Source organism: Zonotrichia albicollis, chromosome 12, assembly GCF_047830755.1.
Source record: "Zonotrichia albicollis isolate bZonAlb1 chromosome 12, bZonAlb1.hap1, whole genome shotgun sequence".
In the NCBI taxonomy this organism is placed as follows: Eukaryota; Metazoa; Chordata; class Aves; order Passeriformes; family Passerellidae; genus Zonotrichia; species Zonotrichia albicollis.
In genome coordinates, this window is record NC_133830.1 from 7,366,877 (window position 1) to 7,389,552 (window position 22,676).

Consider the following 22,676-nt stretch of genomic DNA (forward strand, 5'->3'; position numbering starts at 1 on the left):
AAACCTGCTTAGGACACAATGAAATAAAGAAACATTTGATTCAATAATTAAATTTGATGATTTAATTAAAGTGATACATAATAACATAGTGAATGTCTGAAAGGCAAGGAAAAAAAGTCCAATGGTTTGACTATCTATAAAACAACTGGCATTTCCCAGAGATCTAATTTTTCTTTCAATACTCTCTGTGCCTTGGATTTTTCAAAGAAGATTAAAAGAATCACAGGCTAAAGGACCTCTACTGATTTTGCAAAATGTGCAGCTGAAGAAGAGATAGAAATGCAGGAAATGGCTGGGACAGGGAAGGGGAAGTTTAATCAGGACACACTAAAGAGAAACACAAGCTTTTCTTTTTTTTTTTTTTTAACTAAGCCAGGCTTAATGAGAAAAAAGAAAAGCCTGTGAATTCATGATTTCTTGGGAAAAAAGTAAGACCCAAAACCAACAACCAGCATTATTCCACACTGAAATAGCATCTCAGCTAATTTTAGAAAAAAATATTACTAATGCTGTGTTTAAAAGTCAGATCCTGAGGGATATTAAAATACTGTGGGGGCTTTCAGGATGCCTTTCTGTGGTGTGTGCAATCCTGAGCAGATACCTGCACAGGCCTGGCAGGACACCAAAGCCACTGTGTCCTGGGCTGGCAGCCCCATGCCAACACTTGTGGAGACAGAAACCCCCAGCTGGGGTGTCACCCTAGTTTTTTAAGATTTTCTAAACCTTCTGATATTGACACTCTTGTAGTGAACTTTCTCACACACTTTTTGTAAATAACTCATTGTTTTGCATTCCTTTATGGAAGAAGAGAAAGTTGATAGACTGTTGGTTTGACCAGTGTCATTGGAGAGATGTCACTGTCACCCTCCAATCTGCTGCCACTTTTGGAAAACTGTAAATCTTAAGAGTCAGAAAATAAACTGCCTTTTTTCCTTCACCTTGAGAACAGTGGTGAGTGCTTGTGTTCTTTCATGCGCTATAGTGACATCGGGGCACCCAGGCCACATCTCAGAGGCTCTGAACGGGCAAGAGCCTTTGCAGTACCATGGCCATGCCCCACTGCAGGCACAGACATGCCCTGGACCTCCTGGAGGGAAAGAACACCCTCACCTTCCTTCAGGGATGACCTGAACTGGGAGAACCTGGCAAACAAGGCAGCTGCTGCCTTCTGGAAAAGCCCTGAAGAGGCAGAACAGCACAGGTGCATCTGGTGGAAGCCCCTCTGACCCAGCTCAGGCAGCCACAGGGGCTCTCCCAGATGCTGCCCATATCTGGGGCTGCCCAGCAGCTTGACCCAGGCTTTTCTCTGCAGATCAGCCCACTGGGGAAGGCAGGGAGAATCCAGCATCTTCGCCAGCCTCATCTTCCAGGGCTCACTCAAGCCTGGACAAAACCTGTTTGCCACTGGCAGATGAATGCAGCATGCTGATACACTCATAAGCACTGGGCAGGCCAGCCATACAGCAGAGAATGATTTTCTTCATGTTAAAAACATTCCAGTGGGCTGGAACAAACAAAATTAATTTAACAACTCTGCATTCATCTCTCCCATAATTTGATTTGTATGTTGTATTTGGCTACGTAACCTCCATGAGGTTTCCTAACTGAAAGCCTGATGAAGCTTAATCCAAAAGCTCCTGGCAGCTCCATTTCAGTGAGTTGAAAGACAAAAAAAGGGGCTTGTTGCTTTGCAAAAATTAATTGCTGGTACTGAGACACACCCATGAATGCAGAAATGGCATGTAAGACAATATTGCAGCTTTTTAAAATTAATATTGTTCCTTAAAAGCAGCCTGTATTTCTCTTTCAAAGACAGAAATGCAACACCAGCCAAACTTTCTGGGTTTCATCGTGCTTTTTGCATATGCTACCTGTGGTTATGAAAAGACCCATTTAGGGAAACTCTGTGAGAGTGCAAGAAATGTGTATTCAGTTATGGCTTGTACCCTCTCTCCCTGTAAAACAGGTCTTCATATGATGAATCTAGTTGCACTGGGCTCAGCGGGATTTATAAAATCCTCTAAAAATGTTCTAAGTTAGCTTGTCCATGCATAAAAATGTCACCACTTTAAAGGCAGTTATTTCTAGCTGTGCTATGCCCTGCTTTGAAAAATCCCACTCTCTACCTCCTGCTGAATGTCTCAGCAATGCAAAACTGCTGTTCCTCTCCTTGGTGCCGTGGGATACACGTTGTGTGCTGAAGCCCTGACAATTTTCAGCACAGAAAAGCAACGTGACAGTGAGATCCTGAATCCCTTGTGGTGACATGGGCATCTTCTAAGGCAATTCATACATGGAAGGGGAAGCATCAGCACCAGGGTGCGTCCATAGCATGTTACTGGCTCAGAGCTGCTCAGTGGCAACTAAAAGCCAGGGACAACGGTCTTGTCTTGCTCTGGGAGGCAGCTCCTGGCTGTAAGGTGAGAGAGGCCTCACTTCTTGTTACTACTCTGGATATGCAGGATGATTCATTCAACAGAATGAGTGGCAGGGAACACTGTCTTTCCCTTACAAAGAAGGAGCACAAAGGAAGGTAGTTGGGGCATTTCTTCCCCCATGTTCAGTAGAAGAGAAGCTGAGAGGTCAGTGTGGGGGTTTCATGCCTTTCTTCACCACAAGGGCAAACAATTTGGTGGCCAAGTTCTTGGGGGAGACAGGGGGTTTCCTTCCCCTCTGCCCCAGCCCTGGGGAGGAGCTGGAAGGGCCAGTCCTGCAGCACAGATGCACCACTTGCTGCTGTAATGACACCCAACTCAGCCACAGGCATCCCAGATGATTCCAGAGTGCCTGCAAGCTGTGGTCAGTGCCTGTGCTATTGCCAAAACACTGCACCAAGTTCAGTCAGCCCTGTCACCCCCAGGAACCCAACTGTAGACAAGAGAAAAGTAATGCCACCAACAGAAAAGGGAAGGAAAATACTTTCAACTACATCTATACCTATATACACACACATATATATTCCTTCTCATTATTAGATCCTCAAAACTTCAAATAAACCCTGAAATGCAAAAGTATGGGCTGTGCTGCAATGAGAAAACACACTTGCTTTCAGTGCCATGGTTGGGGAAGTGATACAGGGGCAGATTCAGCTCCATTGAACTGGTGTGACTCAGTGGAGGTGCTCAGGAAAAGACACCAATCCATAATAAACAAAAGCACGCTTTGGGCTGTCAGATTCAATCCCAGAGTTCAGCAAGGGCTGTGCTCCCAAAGGATAACAAATAAACTATGAAGATCATATGCACAGACAACACAGGCTTTAATATATCAGAAAGTGCTAACAGGCATACTTATAACATTTTCCCTTTTCTTTTACTAAATGTTTGCAGTTTTTCAGCTTTGCTTTAGTATACATTGTTGACTTCTCAGAGTGCTTATAAATGACATTATTAATACATAAGGATAATTGCTTTAAAGAGTAGCACACATTTTTCCTTTACCTTTGCCTGCACTTTGCCAGCAGGCATTGGCAGGCTCCGGAGCATGCTGTACACACAAATATTTGTGTTGATCTACTTCAATCCACAGGCAGAATGTAGCTAGGAGACAGACTATTTATCTTCCCTGCTCCTACCTTCCACTATGCTTCAAACAGACAGGGTTGTTGAGGTGTGAGGCACAGACCCCACACTTGTTTTATGAGCCCTGTGAAATAACCTCATGGGCAAATGGGCACACGGGTCCCTCTGACTGAGGGCATCTGGACAAGCTGGGGTTTGCCCCTCTGTTGCTGGCTCATTTCCCAAAGTGTTCACACAACCAGCATTTGGATTAATACCTGTATGGCTTTGTAGCACCTAAATTTCCATGGCATCACAGCAACAGATCCTGTTTTACTGAAAGGCATGGACCACCAGATGCCATGCTGGGCTAAAGTGATGTCCAACAAGGACCTGCCCTGCAAGATTTGTGTTTGTACTGCACACATCCATGTGTGCACACAGAGGGTGACTTGTGTTTCAAATGTACACCTGTGCCCTTATTTACACAGTGTGTTTGTGCCCCATGTGTGATTACATTCAGTGGCACAAACAGTATTAATGGAGAGAAAGAAGGAATTCCTGCCAGAAGGACACATATTTGCTCTGTTAGTCAAACTGACCTCTCCAATGTTCCCTTTGGCCTAGGAAGCAAGGAAGGATACAGCAATAGGGCTGGTAGAGCCTCCCAGTACATGCCTGTGGGATGCCCAAAATCAGATTAGGAAAGCAGCTTTCCTTTCATAGTTTCTGGAAGCTTTTTAAAGGATGAGCTGCAGGGACTCGTGGTTCAAACTAAAATTAGTACTTCTGTGGGCTGAACAGCTGGGCCAGCAGGTAGGCAGTGCAGAAAGGAATTCCCTCCAGGTGTAAATGGAATAAATCATCAAGCTCAGCTCTTCCAGCTTTAGTGGCAGCTGTGAACCAAAGCTCACCTACTCTTTCACACTGAATTCCTCTTGCTCTGTTGGTTTGGACCCTTTATAATCTCTGAAGAAGTGTAAGGAGTGACTTAGTGCTCACTAATAAATCTATTGATAAATTGTTCACTACATTCAGGCCCAGACTCACACACTCCTCACATTACAACCACACAGAAGTTACTACAGGTATTAAACAGAACCCCACAGAACAGAGCCATTGCAAGGGAACCATGAGGTCTATGTCAAGGTTAAGTACGACATCTTTTTGCTTCTGATTCCCCCTCAAAATGGGTCAGTTTTTTTAATGAAAAGCTTTGTGTTCCACCTGACCTGAAACTGTCTGGAAGGCAGGAGCCTGTCCTTTCCTGCTTTTGCAGGACACTCTCCATGACACACACACAAGGACCCAGCCAGTGCTGCAGAGCAAGACAGGGCTGAGGTGGAAGGGATGAAATATGCAGAAGGAACACAGTGATTTCTGCCTAAAATGTGCATTCAGCAGCCACTTGAGGCTCAAAAAGAGACTCTTGCACCTTTACTTGGAGCAAGAAGGCAGTGGCAGACAGACAGATTTGTAGTGCAAAAATGCAGGACAAGCAATGGGCAGGACAGTGTCACCACCCTCCAGTGTGACCAAGCCAGGCTGTTAACCAACAGAAGTCCTAATGATGAGACATGAATTCATTTGCACCAAATCCAGTAGGGTGCTGACCCGATTAAAGGGGAATAGAATTGGGAAATGATAACGTCCATAGCAAAACTGAATAAAAAAGCAAATGGGAAAAGCCCAGTTGTCCAAGAAAATGAGGAAGGAGTTATTAATCCATAAAGAAATCTTCCAAGATTCTTTCAAAGGACAAAAAGAATCAATGCTAATGGCAAACACACTGTAAATTAACTTTAAAAGGTTCCTGTTTATTTCCATTCTCCCTGTGATATTCAAAGAAAATAAACAGCTAAATTTTGCTCTAGCCATCCTGAGTTACATTTTCAATAATGAATCATTTAAAATTCATCTTCACTTTGTTGCTGTTTTGGATATGTTACATATTACTATGGAGCACTTTTAGTAATTTAGGTTTGACTAAACCATAAAAATGACATTCTGCAAGAGTAGAACAACTCTGCCTAAGACTCCTTCTGGACTCCCAGAGAGAACCTGAGGGCATGAAGAGACTGCAAAGTTGTTTTGAGACAGTTTTCATAAAACATGGGCATTTAGAAAGCAAAGCCAAATTACTGGGAGTAATAACAGAGGCTATAAATGAGACAAATAACTTGTCCCCATTCAGAAACACTGCTGTCAATGCTCTAGACTATCTGCAAAGTGTTGATGTCAGTGCACTGAATCTCTGTTCCTTTGGATGCTGCTGCATGGGAGGTGCACTCCAATGCTCTGCAGAAAGGCAGCACCTTTACAGAAGGCTGCAGTCTCATTTCTGACATCAGGAACCATGAAATGGTGAATGAGAACTAAACTGCTGTGCTTGAGTGCAGTACCTTTGGCTGCAGGCCCCTCCCTGAGCCATTCTTCCTGCACAAGGCTTGCAGGGAGGAAAATCCAAATATCTTCTATCCATGTTTTAGTGGTACTAAGTTAAAAGGGCTTCCAAACTGTGAATTACCACCACATAACCAGTAAAAACCAGTAAGGAAAATGACCACCTGCACAGTACTAGAGAAATGTCCCAGCTGTTAATTTAGAGTCCAAAGCTAAGTTTTACTGGAGTGCATTTATGACTGCTCATTATTTAACTTAGTCTAGGATCATAATTACAGATGGTACTCTGAGGTGAAATCCCACTGATGGGAAACAGCATCGTTTGAGACTCCAGCAAAGAGTAATCAGACACCTTTGGGAAAGTAATCAGGCATCTGTGAAAGAAAACTCTGATGTCAAGAGCCCCTCACATGGGATGCTTGTTTAAGTGTTGCAAGGCATGCAGCACATTTAATGAGTAGAAAGGTTAAAGGGTTTCTTTGAGTGTTAAAAAAAGCCATAAAGAAACAACATTTGATGTAATCAGCAGCAAAATAAAATGGGCAAGTATTGTTGCACATGGGGTGCTTCCTGAAACAAGGAAATGAAACACCTTTTCCTCCTGAGTTTCCATGCCCACACCTTCACTAAAGCAGGTATTGTTTTGTAAATACAGCTCTGCTTGATGGGACGACATGTGAAAGCAGTGAGAATGCCCTGCAGACCCAGATCCTTGAACCTTTATGTAAGAATTCTGTTTGTCTCTGAAGAGCAATGTGCACTATTATAGCAATAAATAATTAGCAATCCCTCTACCAGAGCTGCTTGAAAGCAGCCCAGGAGATGCAGGAGCACAATATATGATGTGACAGAGCAACACAGTCCTGAGCCACAGAGGACAGGCCAGAGAAGAAAGGAAGCACTTTTAACAGAGATTGTCTTGTCCAAAAAGTCAGACACTGCCACTGGCACTGATAATTACAGTATCGGATTAATGCTTTACAAATGCATTCTTGGCTTAGAATGTCTGTACAGAGAACTTCTAACTTTTCAAAACTTTACATAAATTAGTATTGTAACATGGTGAACCCTCTTGTTAAATGATGCCTCATTTAACAGTATGATCCACTGTATAGTTTAGATCTCTGAAAGTCTCATCTTCTTAAAAAGCATCATTGTACAAAGGTTTATTATCAACCCACCAGTTGCTACAATTACATAGCTGAACAGTATTTAACCTGGATGGTGGATTTCAGAAATAAGATCTTTAAACATCATCTGTATGGTTTTTTGAAATAGCTCCAGGGTCAACTTAAAAATTAAGCTCAGCTCATGGGCTCTGATTCAGCAAAGGTCTTATGCATATGCTTTTATTCCAGGCATACAAGTAGTCCTCAAGACAACTGTTTTAAATCGGCTTTTGCCAATAAGAGGAACCAATAAGATAATGTAATAAAGGAAAACTCTTCTTGTTAAACTCTGACACAAAAAAAAAAAATCTGGAGTTTTCATTTGTAAGTGAAAAATTGGTCCTATTTCAAATTAGCTGAAGTATTTCACCATCTTGTATTCTGATGATTGAAAACAATGCCCCTCTCTTCACTGCCTCTTTTGAATTAAAAGGAGAAGAGAGAGGAGAGTAACTGCAAAGCAAAAGGCTGGTAACATTCACAGTGGTTAACAAACTGCATACAAAAGCACTGACCTAAAACAGCCTTTCCCAGAAGACCTTTTGTTTACCAAATGCCACCACTTCTGGGGCTTTGCTAAGGAAATACTCAGAGGACTGGTACAGAGTGAGAAAGTTTTCCTCCAGTGAATCTGCAGGTTATGCTACTGGTCACAGTTCTGTGACCTGAGATAGCTTTAATAGCTGAGAGAAATAGCTGAGAGCCCTTTGGTCCCAAACTGTTCAGGATGGCACATTCGCCAATGGACCACTGCTCTGTGTTGATCTGAAATTCCTCATTCACCAGGGAATTCTGAAAATTATTCTGAACATTATGCAAATTGTTCTGGGCACATTTTCCTCCAAAATAAGAAAGGCTTACATAATGAATGCTACACTGTTTTCCAGATTAGCAATACTGCCCACAGACTTAATAGAGTGTGACAGAGGAAACAAATTGCAAAAATTCACACCGACAAACATACCCAAACTTCCCCTGCAGAGCTGGACACCATCACAAACCATATCACCTTGCAGCAACTAAAAGACACATTTTCGTGACCACGGCTTTCCTACAACACATAAATCAGGAACAGGGAGGGCAGACAGGAGTCACCATGTGACAGCCATTGGTCACATTGCCTAATGCAATGTGGAAAGCATCGAGGTGCAACCAGGAGGTATGCAGAAGAATCTGCATAAAAGAAATTTGTAATGCTAACCTTACACTCTTCTATACTTGTATGCAAGACTGTCTGGCTGGAAGGCACTTCATGCACTCTGTTCCTCAGTCCTTTTGCATGAATGACACTGTATAAAGTGGTACTATATTCACTAGCTGAATAAACAACAGGTTTTGCTTTCACTCAAGTATTATGACTTCAACTCATTTTGTTTATATGTCAGTAGTTCAGAATGTGCAGTGGACCGGGTACATCATCACTGCTCACCTTTGTCAAAAAAGGGGCCAGAACCAACCATGTTGTTATATTTCTGGAACAGCTATATCTCATCCCTGTAACCTTTGGAGGATACACTACATTTTGTGTTAGCAACACCACGCCAACCTATTTATCTTAAGTTCATGAAAAAAAATGCACCTATTTTCAGTGTCCCCTGGTATGCACACAACCCAGAAAGTGACAAGCTAACAGAGCTGGTACAACAACTGGCTGCCCAGCCAATAGCCTCCTAGAGCAAAAGCTGAGGGGGAGGAAGAAATCAGCAACTCCAGCCTCATCTCTACCATTAAATGGCATGCTGAATGTTGTCAGACCATGGGAAATGTATGTCCCCCACCTGAGGGTCTCTTATGTCACAAATTCAAATTCCCAGGCAGACATAAATACAGAGCATTAAGGTACTTGAACATAGTAGCAGAGGACCCACAGAGAACCTGCTCAGGAAACATGTCCCCAAGAATCAGACCACATAAACATGGACATGGTTGTGCTGGTCCCTTGCTCACAGGGAACACAGTCATGTGTGCTTGGTTCTTAAAGATCAAAGTCATGGTGAATCTTTCTGGTCATTCAAGGTGCTCCTTTGGTCTCGACAGCTCCAAATTCAAGATCAGCCCATTAACTACAGACCTTAGGGTTTATAATGGTCTGACAAAATTGCAGGTCTCAGTTATTTGCTGTGGTGGTGAAAACCACCCCAAGATTCTTTATAATCCTACAAACAATCCAGTGAGGTGAGGAATATGCAGGCATGTGGCCAAAGCAGTTAAATCTCCTTGAATGTTATATCAGAGGTACCTTGGCTGCACTCAAAATAAAAACTAGTCAGTTCTGTCACTTTTAACATAATGTAACTCATTAACTTTCATCACTGTTCTGGGTAAATAATATGTACAGAGGATATAACTGAAGAAATTACTGACACATGTTGCTGTTACAACACTGATTGAAAACTACAGGCCAGAGCATCCGAGCGTAGCAGAGTTTCTTCATTCCCGGGATCTCCTTCTCACTTCTGATGTAAATTCTCTGTCCCAAGGCTGCCTGGTGCATGAGGTTTGTGTACATGCATATTTTATATGTATATATATATATATATATATACATATAGATATATAGATATATAGATATAAATATAAGCACGCACAGAGAATAATGAGCCCTGAGAAATACACTCTCCCAGCACTCTCTTGGGAAGGTGAGGCTGCTGAACGCAGCTGTTTTCATGATTCACATCCTTTAAAATCTGCACTTTCTGTGCCTGGCCAGGTGAAAATGCCAGGTAAAAAAGGGAAGCCTGTAAATCTGCTTAGCTGTTTCCTTCTGGCAAACTGCCCCTCTCTTCTTTACCTCTACTGGTTAAGCACCAAGCACTTCGCAAGACTGAAGACTGGAAAGTACATGTGATTTCTCCTACCTATAAATAACACCAGTCAGTAAAATAGAGGCAAATAAAAGTAGTAAATGATATTTATTTCTAGTCTTATTTTATCCAGAACACATTTCTGATGTGCTCCTGTAGCCAGGGCTGCCTGTGCCAGTGCGACAGGAACCTCCCTCCAGCTCATTATCTGGTGTGTGACAGAAGCAAGCACCAGCTGCTCTACAAAAAGGCACATGAAACACTTCAGCAAGACATTAGAAAATCACCTGCCTAAAAGGAAGAGATTATTTTCCTCCTGTCACCATTACCAACAGAGTGATACAAACGCTGAATTAAAAGGTTGGCAGTTTTTCAGAAGTCTTGTTACTGGAGAAATGAATCCCATAACCACATCTGGACACTTTATTTCCATTCAAACACCCAATACCTCAGTGCTAATGGGGCTGAAATTTTTCCTCTGACCTTGGCCCTTTGGTTTTCCCTTTTTATCTGGTATCTCCACGGCCCTACAGCCAGCTGGCAGAACCAGGGACATTGCCAGTTTGAGATTCATATTTTGTGGCTCTGAGACCCACATATTGCATTGTCATGGCACCTTGTGACAGTGAGTTGTACAGGGATCTGCAGCATAAGCAGAATTAGTTAATTTATTGACACTTACCAACAAGGAATGCCTGCACAACCTGCATTATTTCTTTGGTAGCTCACAGCTGTTCTTAATACCATTTGATAACAAAGTAGACAGAAAAACATTCTCCTATTAGCCAGGTATAAAATTCTAAAGTATAATCTACCTTTGGAAGCTTCTGTACCAAGTGGATTTTCCAACATGTCTGTCATATCTTGGCTCCAAGCATCCTTCACAGCAGACTTGGATATCTTCCTGTTGTTCAGCCTTTGCACTGGTCGGAAGTTATTCCTCAGGTACTCCACAGACTTGACATGGTCCTGCTGCTCAGTGGTGAAGATGGAGTAAAATGCCTCCAGCTGATGGGACCATCATGGCAGGGGAGAGAAGAGATGTTAATTAGAAAAACAATGTGGTGAAATCCGGGTGGCTGATAAGACAGCAAAATGGAAGGAAGTAAAATGTTGATGCCAAGACTGATAAAAGCGCATAGGAAGTCAGACTGCCCACTGAAATTATTGCCAACCACCTTATCTCAGCACAGGGCTTATCCTGCCCAACATGGGAGAAGGCCTTCTAGAACCTGTGGACATCTGTCATTGGCAAAGAAACATTTGCCCTTAAGTTCCCTTTTGTGTATGACACAGCCTTGCCAAACCCTCCTCACTGCTGGCACGGCTTTGTTTCACAGTACTGCATCAGAAAGTGCTTCCAGGTCATTCCACACCGAGAGCTTTCTCCTGGATAAGGCAATACCTCCTTATCTCTGAATACCTTACCAAGTTTAGCTGCCAGGCTAAGCTCCACAGACAGTTTGTGCAGCATTTTTAGGCACAGCTAGCATACACTCCTCGGGGAATAAGTTCTTCTGTTGGATTCAGATCTGAGCTATTTATAAGAAAACGTATTAACCTGTAAGAAAGGACTGTAATTGGAAAACTTTTCTGTTGCTTCATATCTTAGTGTTTCTTAGAAAAAAAAAATTCTAGCAAACTAAGGAGAAAATATTTTCAGCTAATGTTTTTCTCCCAGCTATAAAGGTAGGTACAGCATTTACTGTTACCTTGTTATCATTCAGGACAAAAACTAGAATTAGTTATGTCACTGGGAAAGACTGAGGAAGACAGAGCAGAGAAGGAATCAATTCTGATATTGTTGGCATCACATCAGTTACACACATAGATAGTATGGATTTTGGGAGCACAGAATCTGGGCCAGGAATTCAAAAAGGGACTTGAGTAACACTCATAGCTTAATGACAGCTTCATCACTGAAACTCACACACTTTTCATTAAGTGTGTCTGCTCTAAAAACTCTGGAGAAGCATGTGAGCCCCAAATCTTAAAACTGGAATAATTATCATGGCAGCCTCAGTTGATAAAGCTGATAAAAATAATCAAAGAAGCAACAGAGCAGTTGAGCATCACCCACTGACTCATGAGGCACCCACTACCATTCTTTAATTTCCTCTCAAATCAGTAATCTGAGCCTCCTTCAGCACAGAGACAGCAGGGGATGAGCAGGGAGGGGTGACCACCAGTGACCAGCTCCCATCACAGGCAGGGAGCCCAGGTGCCACCACCAGAGCTCAGGTGCCCCTTTCAGAGCCCAGGTGCCCCTTTCAGAGCCCAGGTGCCACCACCAGAGCTCAGGTGCTGCTTCCAGGCTTGCAGGTGTGGATGCTGGGATTTGAATTGTCCTTTTTTTTTCCTCCTGTATTTCATGTGAATGCCTTATTCGGAGGTTCTCAACACAATTCTGTTTCTGATTCTTTCAAAGAAACATCTTGAAAAATTTCAAAAACCATTTCCTAATTATTAGCAGGACCCCCTCAAAAGCATAGGAGGATGGATTAAAAAAGGGGTGAAAGCACAGACTTACACTTTTGTCTTTAAAAAAACCCCACAACAGATGATCCTGCTACACCCTTCTATAAAAGCACAGATCAAAACTCTTGTGTTTATTTACATACCTTTTGCACTTGATGCACTGGAGGCAGTTTTGATGAAGTCAGCTAACAGGGCTTAAGGTGACTTTATAAAAGCTCAAGAACTTGGGTTGTAACTTCTGTTCTGAAGTCAAGTCTCTAGGCTTAGACATCTGTGACATTAATTGAATTTTTAAACTTTCAGAGAGAACTTTTAAAATATTTTCTTCTGCCATGCTACCTTAGGGAGGTATAATTGCATTTTAACAACTGCCAATTCAAACATGATTTTTAACCTTCCACTTTTTATGTGTTGAAGTATATATAAGCCATTTCAACATCACTTTCACTATAAAAATATTATCTACGACAAATGAGAAATTAATTTATCTATAGCTGCCAGGAAAAAAATAATATTCTAAGATCTGCAGTCAAGGAGCTACATTCATGCTCTTCAAGGAGTACAAGAGCTCCTGTTCAGAAGAAGAAATTAAAAGCTCTTGTAAGACTATTGTAGATACAGGGAAACCTGATCTAAAACTCTGAGTCATGCAATTACAAACCATTAAAGCCTGATGTGTAGTTTTCTAAGGGTTGGATATACAAATGGCAATTAAAAATACTGAAACTGTTGTGAGCACAATGAGCTACTCTGAGGTATGCATTACGAGAGATAATGCCATGCTCTGGGTCATTGAATGCACTTAGCTTTACAATGCAGCCACAGGGCGACACAGCTTGTCCTGGTTTGTTGTCTAATTATCAGGGAAGATGATGATGATGGAGGACTGCAAATAAAATAGAGAAGCCTCCACAAATGGACCACTTCACTACTGTCCTTTTTCCAGCAAGGTATTTTGCACAAAAGCACGAATTTAATTGGAACAGCAACAAAGCTTAAACAGTATCACTGTCATCCCCAGGGATTACAGGCTGCTTCATGGGGTTTGTGATAAAGAAGGTTAAACTCTGGCAATGGATTATGTTACACTGTTTCTGTTAGAGGAACAAATAATAATCATAGCAGTGGCAGGGTGGCAGGCTCTTGAAACACCCACATCTAGAGCTACTGGGGAGGGGGGAGTGCTATTATTTATTCCACATGTGTTGTAGTATCAATGAAAGTCTGTCTACACACAGAATTCCCAGCCCTTCAACCACATGCACATGCACAGAGCAGCACAATGCCAAATTTTAAAGGCCTGCTTTGGAACAGTTACTTCTATACAGCACAGGAAAGGAGCTGTGCCAGGAAAAAGTACCTTTATACTGACAGCTGAAATGGATATTTTCCATTTTATTTGCATTTGTTAAAAAAGAAAAAAGAAGTCGTGACCCACCTGATGTGCACACAGGGTATAAAACTGAGCATGGGCCAGACATTGCAGCCACCAAATAATAAACAGTAAACTTATTGATGTAGTGAAAAGCTACAAGGGATTGCAAGTATCCTGCAGTCAAGGACAGAATTCAAAATGATCTCGACAATCAGAGAAATAGCCTGAAAAAAACAAGGGGTCTGATTCAAACAGGACCATGTGCAGAGTCCCAGGCTCCAGTCAGAACTGGGGGCTGCCTGGGGGCACAGTGTGCTCAGCACTGCCACAGAGCTCCAGGGAAAGCCTCCAGCAAAAGGGTTCCTGCTGACCAGGAGCTGAACACGGGCAGCACCATCACACTTCTGTGAAACAGCAAAATAACACCAGGATGGAGGGCTGAGACATGAATCCTGACGTGGCCCTCAGCCTCTGGAGGGCCTCAGCTGAAGCACTGCAAGTGATTTTGAACACAGACTGCCAAAAAAAAGATGAAAGAATCTATGGGAGATTCTTGCATTGAGAAACAGGAAAAAAAGCCTGGAGCAGGGGTATGGCAAGTGCCTTCTGTACTTCTGAAACCTTTGAGCACAACATCTGTCAGGATCACCCACTGAAATGTTCATGTGCACATCACAGAATTAGTAATGCAAAAACATTTTTTTCAGTGGATTATAACAGAGGAGTAAGAGGCACGTCTAAATCCAGCAGGTTGGCTTTCTAAAGACCACACTCTGACAATGTCAAAATACACCGAACTGTCAAACATTTGGCTTCATCTAGAAATTGCCTTATCAGAACAATTCTTCAAACTCCAGACATTGTGTCTATTTACATTAAAAGCTGCTATGTGCTAATTTTAAAGATTTGTGCACCAGCTAGCTGAGCACATAATGGCAGCTTTACTGTGTTATAAAAACAGTTAAGCATGGAGAATTAATGGAAAGATGTCTTTTCTAATGTAATTAGTTCAAATTACTAAATCTGAGCAGAACTGAAATCACTCACTTTACTTTGAAAAGAAAGTTTCAATTAAAAAGAATAAAAGGGAACTCTATGTAACTATTTACACCATAGCTTAATTTAATCTTAACAAAAACAATATGAAATAAATCACTGAAAGGAAGCTGGGTTTCATGTTGTACTGTCTTCTCAAGACTGATGGCTCCTGTTCAGAAACAATATTACTTTAGAGAATAAAAAAATCACCAACACTTCCTTTTTTGTCAACAGAAACATTTGTGTTCTCCAAATTAAACTGGCTGGTTCTGAAAACACTGTCTTAAGGAGGGCAAATGAAGGGGTGGGCTTCACTGACCAAACAAACACACCTGGTGGTAAGAAATGGGCACAGGCTTCCTAAACACGATCCACTCCACGATCTCGCTGCAGGGAGGAGTAGTCAGGGACCCTGTGTAGCGGTAGTAGCTCCCCAGAGATGTTGGCAGAAGTTCCCTCAGCACAAAGGGATCCAGAAAGGTCTCCTTCTCTGCAGGGAAGATTGACAAGCAGGATTACACTTTTTTTTAATGTGTCTTTAAAACAGACATCACATCGCTAGGCAGCCTAACAAGGTGTAATGGCAACAACATATTTTATCATATATGTAATGAAAAATGGAAACCCTCTGTAAGAGCTGACGTGTGGTTTATTAAAAGAGCAGCCAAAATGTTAGTCAGCCCCATCCCAAACACACACCCTCCTAAACTGAATGTGTGCAGGTGTGAAGCGCACTTGCTACCCCACAGGTTTATGTCAGTACAGATATAACACTGTAGTCAGTGGTTCCAGCACTCAGTGGCTCTCCACCCTGACGGCAGCAGGACAGGACCCAGCCGGACACAGCCAGGTCCTGTTTGCTGCTGCCTGACCAGAGCACACCAGGCAGTGCATCTGTCCCATCTCTGCCAGCAGCAGAAAGGGATGCAGGAGCAGAGTCAAACCCTCAGTGGATTGCTCAGATGGAGCAGAAAGAGCCATGCTGCTCAGCCAAACTTCTCTGGGAGCTGCCAGGCGGCTGGGCTGAGGAGCAGGGACACAGGACACTGCTGAAGCTCAACATGGTGCTCAAAGCAACATCCAAGCAGTGCTTGCTCAGGCCTGCTTGCACCCACCAACGCTGGCACTGCCAGGGTGCTGCCAGACACAGCCAGCACTGCACCACAAACAGGTCTCACAGGCAGAACTGCTGCCCCTTCTCCCAAATCCAAGAAAGAGATTCCCAGGGTCCAACAGTCTGGGGACAAACCTTTTTTTCTCTGAGAATCTCCTTGGACACCCTGAAATGCAGACCTAAGCACTGGAAGCATTCACCTGCAAGCAACAGTGACAAGCTAGTAATATTTAACACCAGTGAAGAAAAAGAAACAAACAATAGGAGGGAACAGCTGCAGGCAAGGCAATTTCCCTGCCATCCCTGAGCATTTATCCTCTGCAATCCATGTTGACTCAGAGGCTGAAGCGCCCTCTCAGCCTCAGTGCAAAGGTGCTCACTGCCTCGGGCAGGCTGACATGAGGGGCTCTCCTGGACATCTCTATTCCTTACTTTCAGCATCCTGCATGCTTCAAACAGGAGCCCACACTTGGGCTGAGGGAACTCTTTTTTCTGTCTCGCCAGAGCTGCTGAGCAAACCCACCACCACCCCCTCCCGCCCCAACAGAAGGGAGCAGCAGGTGGGCTGGTGATTGACACACACGTCTTCCAAATGGGATGAAGTCTGCAGAATTCACTTCCACAGCATCCCACAGTCTTCTATAAGTCTTGATCAAATCAGGAGTTGCCTAAACCTCTTAGCAGCAGTCTGACAATTGGGGGACTTAACTCCACTGCTGCTGCACGATGCCAATGATACATATACTTCACTTATCTTCTATTTTCTGCACAATATCAACTGGTATGTGATGTTTTCCATAGCTTTTAGCATTCCAAAATATGAGTAATTCCATTAAAGTCAAGGCACTACTGCAAACTCTTGGTGAACAATTCCTTTCCTTCTAATCCAAGTAGATTTTGACCATATGTGCATCTCCAAAAAGGAAATAAACAAACAATTCACATTTTCCTCATCATAGCATACCTCTGTGAGAAAAAGTATGCTTAAATAATAAATACTAAAATATATGTGATTGACCAAAGTTCAAAGAGATTCTAATCAAGAAGTCATAATCACAGCAAAAGGTCGCATTTAATTTGATTGGCTCATTTTTATGCAGAAAAACTTGGTTAGAAAAACTAGAAACCCAGGCACAGGACTTGATTTCCAAATGCACTACACAAACCTTGACACTGGATTCCTATTTCAGAGCTGTCTCTCTGTATCAGCACTCAGCATACAGTGGGCCATGATAAATCCCAAAGAGTGTCTGAATACATCCCCTGCACTAACATCCAGTGACTGCACATGAAAGAGCTGGGAGGAAGAGGCACATTTTAAAGTGTTTCCCTCTCAAATAAAAAAAAAAAAAAGTTGCAGTTAAAATTAACAATTTAACTATTTCTAACTTTTGTAATCTTTTAATTACAATGATGGAATCACTTAAGATGCTGGATAAAGGCTCGGCAAAACCACAAATATGGTATCCCTTTATCAAAGGATGGCAGGAGAAGGAAGCTCATTTTACACTTTCAAGGATTTTTGTGCCATATGCTGACAATATTATATTTTAATAATTAATTGTTCATCAAAGGAAAAGATGAAGAACAGGGATGCTAAATTCAAAGTTATTCAAATTGCAAAAATGAATAATGCATAACTTTTATATTAAATACACACTGTATTAAGTAGTCTACATTTCATCCAACTCTGTCTTTCATTTTTAAACATTTTGAACTACAATATGAATAATCAAGTAAAGGAAGCTTATTTAGACAGAGAAATACCTTATCTGAATGCAAACTGGAAGTATCCGACTATGATTAATTTTTGGTTATCAATTAGGGAGGGTTTTTTCCTAAGCACTTGGGAAGTCATAGTCAGCTGTGAAAAAGAATATTTCTCAAGGAAAAAGTAGCTTTGCTAATACAGAGTTTAAGTAGGGCAGGGTGTACTCGATCTAATTTTTCATGGCTACAAGCAACGCTCTAAGTTTTCATTAATGAATGCCAAAAATTAAAATTAAAAAATACATATAATTGGATTAAAATGACTACTAAAATAGATGATAATCAATTGATTATGCTTTAGAAATGTAACAATTTTGAAAACATATCATTCTGTTGTATCACTTGCCACCTAGATGCATGGTGCAGAGTTTTAGAAATCAGAGTCACAAAGATCTTCACATGAAGCTTAAAGAAAAAGGGACTTTGAAACTCCAGTGCCTACCTGCCATATCCTTCAAGAGCATATTGAAACAGTAAATGCCATGAAATTAAAGTTCCTAAGACCTTGAGACAGTTTTGAATATGGCATTTTGAAGTCATATCATTTCAAAGACTTCAATGTTAAGTCAGTTATTGTTGTTGGTAAAACTGTAAGGAGAATAATTTCCAGGCTAAGCAAGAGCATTCACTGATTTTAATAGAAATATTTTTATATATATACATATATACATATACACATGCCTCTGTGTGTATGTATACATAGTTCCTACTAAATGAAAAAGAACAAGGTTGGAAATAATAAAAACCTTTCTTCACTGTCTTTTATTAGCAGCTCCTGTTTCCCATTTACAGTGCCTGGGATGGGCATGAACTGTGTCCAGGAGGCTGGGAACAGACTGAGTGGAGCGAGGAGCTTCTAGGAGGAAAGAAATGGAAAAGGCTGGAAACTGCATGACTGATGAGACAACATTTGCTGACAGGTAACAGGAAATAACTGGCAGACAAAAGCAATAAAAGACAGCAAAGCAAATGTGTTCACCTGCAAACACCTGTGAATCACTGAGATCAATGCCGCAAAACTGACCCATGAGCCACCTACTCACTCTCACATGTAAGCCCTGCAATGCTCTCTGCTGCTCCTTGTCCTCCTCCCATCTGAGCACCCAAATGGAAATATAAACAATCAGGAAAGCAGAGATCCTGACCTGAAGACAGGCCCTTGAAATACTGAGCATTCCCTTGGGAAAGAACAGTAACCTGCTGCTGCCACCAGTGCTCCCAGGTGATGCAGCAAAGATGAGTATCCAAAACATCTCCCCACTAATGCAGTTTTACCCACAGGTAACAAACAGCAATGCTATGTTTACAGCACCAATGCTTGGAAAAACATGTTCACTCTAACACCTCAAAGGTAAAAATAGCAAACACCACAGATTCATTGTTGACCATTAAAACAATGAATGTGGCATTTAAAACACTAAGTGTTCCACAATATGAAAGGACAATATTGATTTCAACTCTTACATTCACAAAAAACAATTAACTGAGCCAGCTGGTAACATATTTGACCTTCTGATAGACCATTCACATCTGCCTCTTGGCCTCTGTCTCACAACAGCAACGTGAAAAGTCACACCCGTGACACACAACGTGAAAAGCATATTCTTTGTTTGGGCTGAGAAATCTCCCCAGCATTTTGCATGGGACAAAGCCAATTTCTGCACAACCTGACCCAAAGGCAGAGCAACTGCAGACATGCTTTAAAAGCCTGACCTATTTACACTCTTTGTCAAGGCATCACCACTAGGTCTGAACTAATACTAAATTGTGCACAATAGTTTACAGAGCAGAGAAAAAGATCAGATCTTAAACCAGATACCAGCAGTGGATCTCCACCAACTACTACAGTTTTCAGAAGCTGATGCCAACAAATATTATTTTGAAAGAGCCATCAATTGAACATTTTGCCTTCGAGGACTGACTTGCTAAAAATACAGTCTGTAAACCAGTGGAAAAAGATAGACCTGAATTTTAACCAAATCACTAGAGTAAGAGGCTTCTTGAGATATGCAGGTAAACAGCACACAACTATCTGTGATCAAAACTCTTTTAAATCTAACAGGAACTTGGATTGGACATCACAAGAAAATAGCTATATGCCAAGTCCATTTATATCTCATGGAATGCTTTGGGACTTTCATCATGATTTTCTGTAAGAAAACAGGAACTTGGCTGCATTGAAAACAATATCTTAAAATGAGCTTATTTCCAAAATTAACGTATGTGCAGTGCCTGATAGGTACCCAGCTACACTTTGAATAACTGAAATCTGCAATACCAATATGAAGAGCTTTGAAAGTCTCCCAAATTTATTAAACAATGTTATTGCCAATTTCATTTTCACAATGAGCCAAGACATTCTAAAGCTTCTGCATTCAAATTTTTTAAAAGCAAACATAGACAAATAATCAAAAGGACACCATGTTGCACACCCACTGAGCCAGAACTTCCCAGATAAAGCAGGCAGCAAAGCACAGCCAAGGACCAGACTCGTGGGGGTGATTTTAAAGATGAGATTACAAATGTTATATATTACTTTAACTGAAAGGATCATCAGATGAATGCTTGCTGTGTAAATCCTGCAGGAAGAGCAGTATCTGACAGTTCTCTGTACTCAGGGTAATTCTTGTCATTTATTGTGCAATTATTTTTCTCACTTTTATTTAAAATTTTTTTTAAAAGAGCCTCTGCTGAGCAATGTAAGGAGCTGTAAGGACACAGCAAGCACAGCATGGCAGGGAGGAGGGGAGTGAGATAATAACACAGTCCTGCAGACTAATTTAATCTGAGACAACCAGTGAGAGGAACAAAAAGCCAGGAGGAAGGAATAAAAAAGGCAAGACTCTTATTCACAAAAAACCATTTCCATGCCACGTGTTGGTCTCAGGCTTAATTTTTGTCACTCCCTTTCTTAAAACAGCTTAGGAGGAAAAGGCTTAGCTGCAGAGAAGAGGTCTTAACTCTTTAAAGAAGGAAAATGTTATTCTGAACCTTTCATGCTGAAGCAGTGCTGATGCAGAGCAGCTGCTGGCATCCCAGACTGGGATGAGACTTCTCCAGGTTTCACAAAACCTGACCTGAGGCATGGGTACATGAGGCTGGACAGGCAAGGAAACTAAGAAATACAGAATAAGCACCAGCCATAAGAGGAAAAAGAAACTACGGCAAAGTTTAGAGAAGAGGAGGATGCCTGGCAAAAGCTGGACCCTGGCAGAGGCTGAAGTGAAGCAGAAGTGCCCAGAGGAGCATGGATTGTTCACATCTGCTCGTGCAGAGCCAGAGCAAAACCACATGTTCTCAGACTTCTCCATCCCTCATTTCTCAGTGAATAGCCCCAAAACCCACCAGCACAGCACTCAAATCCTACTCCCTGCAGATGATTTATTCACATTCAGCATCAGCTTTAATTCCTAACTTTTACAACTGAAATCTATTTTGTTAGTTTGAGTTAGTTTTTCTGTGCAATTATTAATTCTCTGTCAGCTTGCTGGTCTTTACTCAGCCATGACCAGCATTGCTTTCTGCAGAGCAGACAGGTGAAGGACCAGAGATTTCCAACACTTCCACCATTTATTCCTTTAAATGATACAGACCCCTGCAGCTATGCACAGAGCTGCCCTATATAAAGGTGTGAACTTATCACCTCTGCTCTCATCTTCATTTCCCACCTCCCTCCTCCTCCCCTTTGCTCCACAGCAATCGTGTCCTGGCCCCTTTCACAGGGCTACTCTGACTGTGAACACAAGAACAGATAAGAAAACAAAAGAATATATCCAGCTCATCCCTGAGGAAAAAGAAATGCTCCTCCACGTTTCCTTCTCAGTTTAACGTACACTGTTGCTCTCCCTTTGATGGTCTTTCCTTGTTCCAAATTGAGCTGCTGCTTCCTTCAAAGTTTTCCTTTCAAAGATGAGGTCCCACGGTATCACATCTCACCTTCACCCCTCTCCCCCACCCTTCTCTACAACCCCATGATATTTGGTGTAGAAGGCAAACAGCTTGTCAGGCGGTGTTATGGTTGAAGTTCAAAACAAAAGGAAAAACGTGTCATGGTGCTAATGGTGTTTTTTTGTTATTATGTATTCTGGTGTGATAGATCCACAGGGTAACTAACACTGTCTAGATTGCTTCTTTTTTAGTGCTGATTTATTTTAACAAGTTATTCACTGATTTTTCACCTAGGACAACTGGAGAGATGTGCAACATATTTATTCTCTATCCTTTTTAATTATTAAAGCAGTTGTTTCCACTGTATTTTGGTAAGTTCTCCCCAGCAAGACCAGAAATTTTAGTAATCCCTTGCCTGACCACTTCTGGCCCATCTCAAGGGAGATCCAAGGCTTTACTCTGCTCCATGCTGGGTTCCAGTTACAGCTTGTTAAGATTTTTTTCAACCTCCTTTTTAAATAAACCAAGGTTCCTCTCCTCCCCTCACCCCACCTCATGTTCACAAACAAGCAACAGATGCCATTGATTCACTTTGTACCTAAGCTTTTGATCTGGAAGCACTTTGATATTCAGAGCTCACTTTTGACAAGGAAGGTAATAAGAGCCCCATTTTTGTGACATTGAGCCTTTTCTGCTGTGGTAATTTATTTGTGCTCTAATAATAATTTTCTGCTGATCAGTGTAGATTCTTGACGACAGCCACAGAGAACAGGACAGAGTGACAAAAACATGGTTTCCATCACCCTGAAATCTTTTCCATGGGCCTGGCGTCGTGTGGGCTGCTGTCCCCTCTGACAACACTTGGCCTGCACAGTAAAACAGGGTTGTGGTCCTGTGCAGAGCAGCATGCCAGGCTGGGAAAACGTGAATGTCACACAGCCTCCAGCATTGGGTGCCACCCCAGGACTGATATCAAGGAAGAAGACCCATTTTAATGCCTTCCAGGCACTGGTAAAAACAAGGAAAAGGCTTCTCTAAGAGGCTTACACACAAAACAGTACCAAAAAGGGCAAATCAAAGACAGCAAAGGTGGGAAAAGCAATGTTTCTGTGCAATAGCTCCATCCTGCCAGGAGCT

General features: G+C 41.9%; 1 protein-coding gene across 1 annotated transcript in view; it reads right to left on the minus strand.

Annotated features, from left to right (window-relative positions):
* PTPRG (protein tyrosine phosphatase receptor type G) overlaps positions 1 to 22,676 on the minus strand; it is a 387,825-nt gene that overhangs the window by 80,170 nt on the left and 284,979 nt on the right. The window contains exons 7-8 of the mRNA XM_074550465.1: positions 15,100 to 15,257; positions 10,692 to 10,884 (exon numbers count right to left, since the gene is read on the minus strand). Of these exons, the coding sequence (XP_074406566.1) occupies positions 10,692 to 10,884; positions 15,100 to 15,257 (351 nt within the window). The remainder of the gene's footprint in view (positions 1 to 10,691; positions 10,885 to 15,099; positions 15,258 to 22,676) is intronic.